Here is an 11,568-nt window from a genome sequence, read left to right on the forward strand (position 1 = left end):
TGTGTGTGGCCAGCTCAGCCCACCAGGGGGCGGGGCTGGCTGGCATGTGGTGCTGGGGGATTGAACCGCGGTCCCTGTGTTTTGCTTAGCTTGTTCTAAGTAGGTGCTTTAGACCACTGAGCCATCTCACCAGCCCCGATATTTTATAATTTTTAACATGTGACAATTGTTATCCTTCAAACTGAATATTTACTACTTTTGTGGGCTAGAGGTAGTCTTTTTTCCAGCTTCCATCCCTAGCATAACAAAAATTTTAAAACTTAAAAAAAAGTAGCTTTTATTACATATGGTAAAGCTTTACATTTTTCAAGTACCTTCACATAGTATTTTAGTTGATTCTCAACCAGTTAGGAAGTGTTGCTAACAAATCAGCATTACAGGTTAAGTTCTTTGGCCAATAAACACAAGAAAAAATGTCCAACACCTCTGACCATTACAGAAATGCAAACTCAGTGGAGCCTGATGGCTCATGCTTGTAACCTCAGCACTCAGGAGGCTAAAGTAAGTTTCACCATAGGTTAAAAGGCCAGGCCAGCCTGGGCTACATAGTGAGTCCCTGTCTCAAAAAATGAAAGAGAAAGAGAGAGACAGACAGACAGAGACAAAGACAGAGACAGAGGAAGAGAATGAGCAAGAGTGAGCAAGTAAGCGCGAGCAATTAACAGATTTGTTCTTACTCTAATATCAAAAAAATCAAATAATAAATGCTAGTGAGGTTGGGAGTGAGGAGTGGAACCCTTTGAATGTAAACTAGAATAACCATTATGGTAATCAATATAGATTTCTTAAAAACTAGTAACAGAAATTCATTCAACCCAGCTATTTCTCCCTCTAGGTATCTTCTTGAATGAGTTAAAGACATATTACAAGATATATGCCCATCTTTACAGCAGCACAACTTATAATGGCTGAATCTTGGAAATGGGTTATAAGTCTATCAACAGATAAAAGGATGAAGAAAATATGGTATTCATATATAATGGCCTACTACACTGCCGTAAGAATAAATATGAGTCACTTATAGGAAAATGGATGTATGCTGAGACCACGTTAAGTGAAATAAACAGACACACAAGCTTAAATACTGCATGGTTTCACTAATAAAAGAAACCCAAATATAAAGAAACTGAAGAACAAAATAAAAGACAGCAGGAAATAGACCTTTTGTAAATAGAAAACCAAGAGATGATGGTGACAGGGGAAGAAGGGAAGGGAATATAAAAAGAATTAAAGGTGAGTTACACATGTAGATGTACCAACTTCCCACAATAAATGCAATCATTATGTATTGCAAACATGTACTAATACAAATTTTAAATGTTTAAATACTAAACAGTTAATAGAAGCAGGATGTGGTGGAAAAAAAGGAAAGATGCTAAATCATCACAATACTACTTACATGCCAAATCTTGTCTTACATAGTTTACATATATTACATTCATGATGGGGCTATAATTTGTATATCTTGCTGCCGGGCAACTTGAATGACTAGTGGTACATGCATGACCATCCCACTGGGCAGCTCTGTAACAATTTTATTAGTAAAAAAGACCAATAAAACTGCCTTCTGGGACAGTCATGCATGTACCACCAGTGGTTCAAGCTGTCCAGAACATGTTAACTCATTTGATCATAACTGTACAAAACATGTACACGTTATACCTATTTTACAGAGAGGAAATTGTAGTGCCGAGCTTGTCTCAAGTTGACATAAGCACGCAGAAGAGAAAGGATTTGTATCCAGGCAGTAGCTTTGCTTTTTGTTTGTTTGGGAGGGGTTGGGGTACTAGGGATTAGGCAAACCTTCTATCACTGAGCCATAAACCTAGCCTACACTTAACCCACTTTTTTTTTTAAATGTATTTGGTACAGGGTCTCACTACACAGCTCGGACTCAAGAGTTATTCTCCTGTTTTCAGCCTCCCTAGCAATGGGATTACAAGTGTGTGCCACCATGCTCGGTTGCGGTGGCCTGCTTGGTGTGGGGCTGGCATGGCATGCAATACCAAGGATCAAACCTGCATCCTTGCGCTTACCTAAGCAGTCCCTTAGTCCACTGAGCTATCTCGCCAGCCCTAATGCACTACAAACATGTTGCCTCTTCAAATCCAAACTGAGGTCACACTAAGTCTCACCTATTCCCAAAGACCAGATTTGTCCTATGTTAAAAGAAACAGTAAGACAGCAAATAAAATGCAAGGTACTGAAAGTATGTCAATGTAATTCAAAGTAATGTTACAGTAAAGACCTATTATTATAATAATTGAATTAGTTCATGTACATTGGCATTTTCAGAAATTACAATTTGAACATAACCACTCTTGCTGCTTTTATGGTTTTATTTTAGGGGGGTTTTGTGCTCCGAATTCCTTCAGCACAGGTTTGGCAGGCTTGAGTTGTGGGGATCGAACCACAGCAACCTGAGCCTGACTGCTTTGTTGAAGCAGCCACTTAAAGAACTGAGCTAAGGGGCAGCCCCCCTATGGTTTTATTTAAAAAAAATTAAAAGTTACTCGAACACCCAAGTAACAGGTATAGGGTAATTTATAATGAGAACCCAGTTTTAGTTGACTGTTTATATAGGGATAACAGGGATAAGCTACAATGAATTCAAGAGAACAGGTTCCTGCACTTGAATTTTAATGTCAAAAAGTTAACTCAAGTCACCAGGAAATATTATATTGCCAATATGTTTTTACATGGAACAATCTCTTCTTTCTAGTTCTCTGACTAGGAACAACTATATTACTTTGAGTCAGTAAAAAAGGTAAATAATAAAAAATGAAAACATTTAAAGTCTTAAGACTAAGAAACTACATCATTTTAAAACAATCAACCTAGGGTGGACATACATGGTGGCACAGAGCTATATTCCCAGCACTGTGCGAGGCTGAACAAAGGGAACCTCAAGTTCAATCACAGCCTGGACAATCTACAGACTGAAGGTGACTTTTTCTCAAAATTTAGAGTGATGGGGATATAGCTTAGTGTGAAGGCCCTGGATTCAATCCTCAGTACTTTTGCACAAAAAGAATAGAAAATGAAATGTAATTTTCAATTCCTGCACAAGATCTTTCCTATAGAAACAAATCTACATGTACTTTACATACAATCTTACCTAGCCAAAATCATTTTGTCTTCTATTACATTCTATTCTGTTTAAAAGGGGCAAAACATTATTTTAAACAAATTACCACTCATTCCTTAATTTACAAAGCAGCTACCCCAACCTAAAAAGTAAAAGTATGCTCTGTATTTTACTTATATTCCTAATTAGGAACTCCTAAAAAATTTTAAAACATCCTAAAGACTATTCCCTAAAATCTAGTTCCTGGGACTGAAAGTTAATAGATCCTTACCCTAAAAAGTAAAGAATATAGCACAAATGAAAAAGATAAAAGGGGAAAATCTTTAATGAACAAATGGGGAGATTCAGCTCAATGAGTTATTTTAAGAACTACAGCAAAGAAATTATAGCTTCTGAGTCACAGAACCACATCCCATTTCTGCAGCCTTGCTACACTCTTTCAAGAGAAGTAAGGCTTAACTTAGCAAAAGCCAGAGACAAAAGCAACCACTGGAACAAAAATTAGGATTTGGTTTCCCCTTTTAGATATATCACAAAACAATCTCATCAATATATAATGCATATAATGAATTCTCACTTTAGAGGCAACCTAGAGGGGTAGTATTTAAGTTTTGTTTATTATACTCAGAATTGAACTCAGGACCTTGTGCTTGCCAGGCAGGCACTGTGCAGATGAGCTATTTTCCTGGCCCTGGAGAGGAAGTAAAGTAAATAAACAGATTAAACAGTACTTTAAACAGATTTTAAAGTACTAAATCTGTGTATAATTTTTTTAAAGAAAATCATGCCATATTTAAAAAAAAAAAATATCCCTGTAAACCCTAAAGGTATAGCCATGCAGTAACATTTTCTAACCAAAGCAACTTAGTATTAGGCATACCACTTATCTAATGAATTCAGGTAAAGAAATCTTAATTAAACATCTCAGTTAAGACCCTGGTATCAAAGTATTATCTAGTACACAATTTATATTTTACTAGATTGCTATCTATACTGTAAATCAAAATAAACTTTACAGAAAGTAATTTGATTTGCGTTAGGGGCATGGTAGCACAGTGCTTAACAGGCTGAGGCAGGATTGCTATGAGTTTCAGGCCAGCCTGGACTATGTATATAGTAAGTGTAAGCTACAGAAGACTCTATCCCTGCAAAAACAAAAACAAAGAGAAAAGAGGAGGAGAAAGTAGTTTAAACTTGGCTTGGTGGCACAGCCTGTAACCCCAGCACTTGGGAAGCTGAGGCAGGAAGGATCATTGTGAGTTCAAGACCAGCATGGACTACAAAGTGAGCTCAAGACAAGCCTGAAAACTGCATAGCGAGAGACACTGTCTCAAAAAGACCAAAAAAAGAAGTAGTTTAATGTGTCTACTACTCTCCTACTCGCACTCATTCCCCAGTCTATTTATAATTGCATTTGAGGTGATAAAATCAATACCCAAAATAGAGACCTGAAATGTGCCATCCTCATTAACTTAAAGGTGCCATTACAGACTAGATTTCTCCAGAAATCTGACAGACACTTTCACACCAGTATAGTACTGTTTCCTTTCAAATTACTAATTAACCATCTACTGGATTACAGACACAGTCTCCAAGTTATTAGATCCTAACTAGTTTTATTTTGGTCTTTATCAATCTAAACAAATTTCTTATATGTTCTGTAATTTCAGGTTCCTCACTGACCAAATAAATAGTCAGGATAGCCTAGATTTTTTCCCCCAGTTTCAATACACTGAGATTTTTAACTCAACAAGTGAACACAATATTTCTACTGTCATGCTGCAGAAAGGTATGTTTATTAAAAGTATGCATTAATGCCAGGTGTGTTGGTGCACACCTGTAATCCCAGCCCTCAGAGGCTGAAACAGGAGGATTACCGGAAATTCAAGGCCAGCCCGGGCCACACAGTGAATTCAAGACCAACCTGAACTGCATAGTTGAGACCCTGTCTCAAAAATACAAAAAACAAAAGTATACATGTAAAATGTTAAAATGTTTTCTTCTCAAAGCTTTAGTAATCCTTTAGATTGTCCTTGAATATATATCTGGAAGACAAAAGTCCAAACACTGACCTACTGACACATTAGTAGGCATGTACTTCAAGCATCCTGGCAAAAACCAAAAATATAAGCCAGGCATGGTGATGCATGCCTATAACCCCAGCACTCAGAAGGCTCAAACAGAAGGACTGCTTCAAGTTGAATTGCACAGTGAAACCCTGTCTCAAAAAGCCAAACAAACAAACAAATAAAATACCAAAAATAATATGCAACACCTGGGGTAGAATAATTACTCTTTTTAAAGCCAAAATGAAAAACTGCAGAAGCATGGACAGATGATACGCAAGTTTCTGAGCCACAGCACCACTCAGTGAGCTAGGACCATTTGGTATTACAGCCAAATCTTGAGCTGGCTTAAAAATATGTTTTCCTTAGTTTGATAATGCCTATATCTAAGATAAACTGAGAAGTTTAAATAAAGCATTTATTCTGACAAATTGAGTTCTCTGTTCTCTGTATTATATTATTGGTTTCATAGTAAGCTGTCAGAAAAATCCCAAGTGATAAGGGCAAAACACACTAATTACATCCTAAGGATTAAAAAATGAAATAACTGAAATAAAATTAATCCATAAAATGTTCAACATTTAAATGGGTCTAGTGTTTAAAAATAAGAAAAAAATGATTAAAAAGAACCTATTCAAATTTGAAACTTTAAAAAAAAATTGAAACTTTAAAAAAAAAATTAATAGGCAAAACTTGGTACCAAATAAAAAGTTTGCCTGTAAAATTTTACCTGTACAACAAAAGGTATTTTGGCGTGAGTATGACTTTTTGAGTATAACTGGCTGATAAACATAGTTATAGTTTGACCATTTTTTAAAAAGATTGTCATCTTCCAACTCTAAACCACTCTAAATTCTAAACCACTATAAAATGAGTAGCTGATACTTCATGCTGCCTTAGAAGTTCCATATGAAGTACAGAACTTAAGAAATTATGTTCCAAAAAACTTGTCAGCATTTAAGTTTACTTCCACATGCTGTGTTAACTCTTCCTTCCACATCTGATATGCCCTGGTTATTGGAAACTGCCATTCAAAGTGCTGTGTCCCATATGTTGATTGGTTCATGGATAAAGTTAAGTTTCAAGGTCACTCACTTACTTTCCTATCCTATTTAGCTTGGTCCATTTTCTTATTAAGAAGAGATAATTGCATTTTTCCATGTATAATGTAGCTGGTATTTTCCCTTCAGTAAAATTCTGCTTCCAGCAACAAATGTTAGCTTCCCAGTAAGGCAACAGCCAAGCAAGCTGCTAAAGTAGCTCCAGCAACAAGTAGCATAAACTTAGCTGTTTAATGTAAACTATATCCATCAGAATGACATGCCATTATTTGTAATATGAAAACTTTCCTTAATCCATCTAAAAGACAAGTTACTGTGACTTCTTTGGACTCCTGGTAAAGTTTAAAAATCTTTTACAAGCCAGGGAAGGTGGTGTACACCTGTAGTCTCAGCTACTCAGAAGGCTGAGGAAAAAGGATTTAAAGTTTGAAAACAGCCTGGGCATTTATGGGTTGTAGCTCAGCAGCAGAGCATCCCTGGATTCAATCCTCAGTATCACAAAAACAAAAGAACTTTTATAACAAGATTAAAATGATGATAACATAATTCTCAAAGCACTTAAATAATTTTGCATGGGCTCTTGTACTATTCACTGTAGGGTGAATGGACTGGAGACATTCGTTTTAATAAAGGAAGTCTGCTCACAACTAGCTACCATATGGGTTTTAAGCATCATTAAGCAGAACAGTAAAAACGTACTGTACTATACTAGTCCCCAGGCATTGATCTAAGAGGCTGAGGTGAGCCTTTTTATATTTATTTTATACAAGAATGTCCACGCAGTCATCGAGCAGATGAATCCAGAATTGTTCTTCTTTTAAAAGAACAGCCTGATTTCCTGGATGGAAGCAGGTTCCTAACACAAAGGGAGCTGCTCATTGCACAGGCGCTGATGAGACTGAAACTCACAGGGAAAGAAGAGTCTGTACTCTGCTTATTTAGAAACTTGCACACTAATTCCTGTCAGACACCCAATCAGAAACGAGAGAGACTGTTTGTACTAGATGACTTTCATCTCCTGCCTGGTAGCAGATCCCTCTGGACACCAATAATTCTATTTTTCTCAAACACCTAAGTACACACTTCACATTCTCCCAATTTCAACCTCTTGCCAAAGCTGGCTACCCCTCCAACTCCAACAGCTTGAGAATTATGTGTAAAGGCTGAACTCGATAAGGTGACCTAACCAAGCCAAATTCGAGTTCCAAACGACCAGAAAAGTACGTGGGGCTTTTACCTGCAGCTCACACCAGGCAACTTCCACCGTGGTTTCTGTGTCCAGACCCTTGTAGACTGTCTTAAAGGAGCCCCTGCCAATTTCGATATCAAACTTAAGAAAGCGGCCGTCGTTGGACATGCCCACGGCCTTGGTCTCCAGCTCTTCTGTATCATCCTGTTGCTGGCCGCGCTCCTCCTGAGGCTCCTTGGCACTGCCGCCTCCGCCACTACCACTTCCAGTTCTCGCGGGCTGCGGATCCTCTTTGCTCCCCACAAGGCTGTGCTGCGGGACTGGAAGGTCTTTGCTGGTGGTACTTGGGACCGTCACAGTGGCAGGGCCCGCGGAGGCTTGCTCCCCAGGGGCGGTGGCGGGCGGAGGCTGCTGGGCCACCTGGGAGGCGACAGCGGCAGTCAAGGTCTCCTCCCGGTGGGGCTCCGCGGGAGCACTCTGCGGAACCGTCACGGAGGCGCCGGGCTGGGGGACCGGGAGAGGGAGTCCCGGCAGCTCCAGGGCGGTGGCGTTGGAGTCACAGATGACGCTCCGGCGGAAGAAGCGGTGCTCCGTGGTGGTGGTGGTGGCGGCGGCCGCCCCGCGGCTGTCCTTGTCCATGGTGTGGCGGCGGCGCCGGTACTCCTCGGTCCGGCCGGGGCCGGCGTCGGTCGCCGCGGCACCCAGCTTTCCACCCACAGAGGAGTCGGAGCTGGAGCCATTCCTGGAGCCCGGCGCCGGCGGGGAGAGGAACAGGGAGCTCGGTGTGCTGCTCTGCTTTTCGGAGGCGCCGCCAGACATGGTGGGTCCGCGGGGAAAGGCGGGCGAGCGAGCGCGCGCGGAGCCGAGCGAGGAGGGGGCTGGGACGACCGGACGATGGCCGCGATCAGCACTGACAAGGCACCCCGAGGGCGGCGCGGGGCTGCGGCTGCGGCGCGCAGGACGGGTGGGTTGGCGGGCGGCTCGGGAGCGTGGCCGCGAGGATCAGCGCCGCGCGGTCCGCGTCCATCCTGCGGCGGGCGGCGGTGCTGGGCGGGCGGTGCGGCCTCACCGGGCGCCCATCACCCGGACGAGGGGCCGAAGCTATGGGGCCCGGCGCTTGAGGAGCGGCCCCCCCTTCCCCGCGGCCTCCCGCCCGCCCCGGGCCTGGCGAACCTCGTCCCTCCGGGCCGGCGCCGGGGCTGAGGGAGGGAGGAACGGTGGGGAGGGGAGGGCCGCTCTCCGCGGGCCCCGGCTCGGTGGCCTCTTCGGACCAAAGGAGAGAGACCCAGAGGATTCGAGGGTGGGGTGGGAGGAGAAAAGAGCAGTCACCCCAACAGGCGCCTTCTGTCACCGAAGATGGTGGGGTTGAGTGGCCGACGAAGAAGAGCCGCGCCCGCCAGAGAAACTCTCCGCGCTAAATGGCGCCGGAGTCTGAAGCCTCCACACAGCCCGCTCGGACCCCGCCCCCCGCGCCCCGGGCGGCTCCACCCCCACCGCGCGCTGAGTTCCTGCGCAAGCGCAGCAGGCTCAAGGCACCCTGGGACTCGTAGTTTGCTGGAGGGAGGAGGGAAAGGGGCTGAGGAGACAAGGGCCTAGGACTTCCGTGATGCTCTGCGGCTGCTTCATCTTGACGCCTCCTGGGAACTGTGGTTTTCTTTGCAAACCGCCCCTTCTGGAAGCCTGATGGGACCGTCATCGTGGGTCCCTCAAGCCCATCCTGGAGTCGATGCTCGCTAGGAAAACCATTACTTAGAGATTAATTTTGGTAGAAGGGAATGAAGCAAAGAAGAGAAAGGAAGAGTGAGGAAGAGGAGAGACTCCCATCATGCTCTGCTAAGACGATTGCCTTGCGAAGAAAAATGATGTTATTGGTCTTTAAAGGAGAGAGCCGCAGTGGTGTTGAGCGAGTGGGATGTGAGGGAGGAGAGGAGGGCGAAGCCAGAGGGAAGAACTGAGAGTCTGAAGAGCCATCCACTCGTAGGAAACTTTATGGAGATAGCGCATGAGATTAATATTGATTTGATGGGTTAGGGTAGGAGCACTAAGGCAGCATTATCTTCCATCCCCCATACACGCGCGCGCGCGCACCAATTAAGGCCACGTTCTCAGCTCTAGACTCGAGACAGAAATTCTGAATGCAAAGATGGGCTGTCCTACAGAAATCAAGGCTTGTCTTGCTTTGCCCGAAGAAAAGAATGAACGGGGTGGAGAAGGGGATTCGAGGAAAGATAAAGATAAACGTGTTCGCCGCTTTGACCTTAAACTTGAGAGGGCTGAGTTGACCTTTGCTTTTGTAATCGGTTGAAACTTACATTTCCATCTTTCTTTCGCTTAGTAGCTTAGAAAAACAAAAACCCTCTCTCTCTCTCTCTCTCTCTCTCTCTCTCTCTCTCTCTCTCTCTCTCTCTCTCGGAACTGCACGCATGTATGTATACAATTTACACCAAGACTCTGGACACAGGAAATCTGGATCCAATGTACAATTCACAGTACGGGAAATGCTTCCCTTCAAACCATCCTGGTGCTCCCCGCACCCGTTTGCAGTTTGTAACTGCCGTGCACCGGGCTGCACAGGTGATGAGCAGCAGGGGGCACCAGACAGAGTAGGAAGCGGATTTAGAAACCAGAAGGCAGTTAAAAGTCTCAACCCGACCGATAAGAGCGGGAAGCGCTTACGTATACGCAACCGCATCGGAGCGCGGACCGCGCAGAGAGCAGCAGTAGTTTGGAAACCATCGAACTGAAGATTCGTTAGTACAGTTTCCCTGGCTGAGCGCCGCTTAGAGAAAGGCTTAGAGAAGTCTTGCTATACAATTTGGAGAAGCTCACCAGACACACGAAAAAGTTAACGCTCTTTCTTTTTGTTTTGTTTACCAAAAGCTATGCTTTCAGACTTAACATACAACGATTGTTTTAAACCAACATTATTTAGCTTTCGCGAAGCTGGCAGGTTATGAACATTTTAACAAGTACAAATTGAGAAGGAGCAACTAGAGTACAGTACTGAAATACTTAGGTCTCATTGTTTTAGAAAATAAATCTTTCATTTGCCATTCTAACTGTACATCTTACGGCGGTTGTTGCTAATGGTTTTCTTCCAACAATAAAACTAATGTCAGCCAGGGAAGAAATGGCTGTAAAGTATATTTTTCTTATGCTTCTTGGTGCTTTTTAGAACTTACACCGTTGTTTTACTAGGAAAAAGTTTTTGTATAACATAAAACAATTATACATTGGTGAGTTTTTAAAAGATCAATAAATCACAGTGTTCACTTTTGTGCCTCCATTTACAAAAATAGGATGTTTCTGTGTGAGTAGTTATGAAAGGATTTTATTATTGCCTATTCCTGTTTACTGAGCCCTGAAACATTGGTCACAGTGCATTGGACACAAATCTTTAACAATCAACAAGCCCTGTCAACAAGTCTTTCCAACCAGGAACACCTAAGTTCATTGGAAATAATTCAGTCAACCGTTGACTTAAAGCACCCTTGCCACATACCCGCTTTTCATACTTGGGTCAGATTAGTTTTACTATGAAAACAGACATAATTTCAAGCATCACCATATTATGTACATGGTGAGATTTAAAACCTTTACTCTGTACTGTGAATATTTTACTATGAATACTATTTGCTCAATTCTCTTTTTAAAGTTTACCAATCTCCAAGTAATGTGATTTTTTTTCTATGTCGTTGCTATAATCCCTAGCAATATTTTTTTTACTCTTATCATTTTAATTATCAAATAAGGAATCAACTCCTCTATCATTCACAGAAGGTATCAAATGACTAAGTAAAGGTAGCAGGGAAAAGCCAGAACACAGTACAGTGAATATACTAAACAAAGAGGTTTGCCACCCTGGCCTTTGGGTGCCTAAGAACATAGTATGTCCTTTCTCTCACCATGTTCTTTCTGTCACTTATTCATTTTCTCATGTTGATTCCTGTTTCTATTTCCCATAAATTGAAATTGAGAGTATAAGCCAATACTAGAAATCAAGTCAAATCACTTAAAAATGTTTAATTCAGGTCTTGGCCCAGGGAGATAGCTCAGCAGCACAAGCTCCTGCCTGGCAAGCTCCAGGTCCTGAGTTCAATTCCCTAGTATAACAAAAAAGAAAAAGCTTTGAATCCCTGGCACCACACCCACACAGGCCCTGCC

General features: G+C 42.5%; 1 protein-coding gene and 1 pseudogene across 1 annotated transcript in view; one reads left to right on the top strand and one right to left on the bottom strand.

The window, feature by feature from the left end:
* Wnk1 (WNK lysine deficient protein kinase 1) overlaps positions 1–8,311 on the bottom strand; it is a 170,733-nt gene extending 162,422 nt beyond the window's left edge. Inside the window, exon 1 of the mRNA XM_023717693.1 lies at positions 7,453–8,311. Within this exon, the coding sequence (XP_023573461.1) occupies positions 7,453–8,223 (771 nt within the window). The 5' untranslated portion in view covers positions 8,224–8,311. The remainder of the gene's footprint in view (positions 1–7,452) is intronic.
* Positions 8,312–9,263: 952 nt separating this feature from the next.
* Positions 9,264–11,568, top strand: part of LOC111817304 — a 27,991-nt pseudogene continuing 25,686 nt past the window's right edge.

Source organism: Octodon degus, unplaced genomic scaffold (genome assembly GCF_000260255.1).
Source record: "Octodon degus isolate 3935 unplaced genomic scaffold, OctDeg1.0 scaffold00054, whole genome shotgun sequence".
NCBI classification, from domain to species: domain Eukaryota; kingdom Metazoa; phylum Chordata; class Mammalia; order Rodentia; family Octodontidae; genus Octodon; species Octodon degus.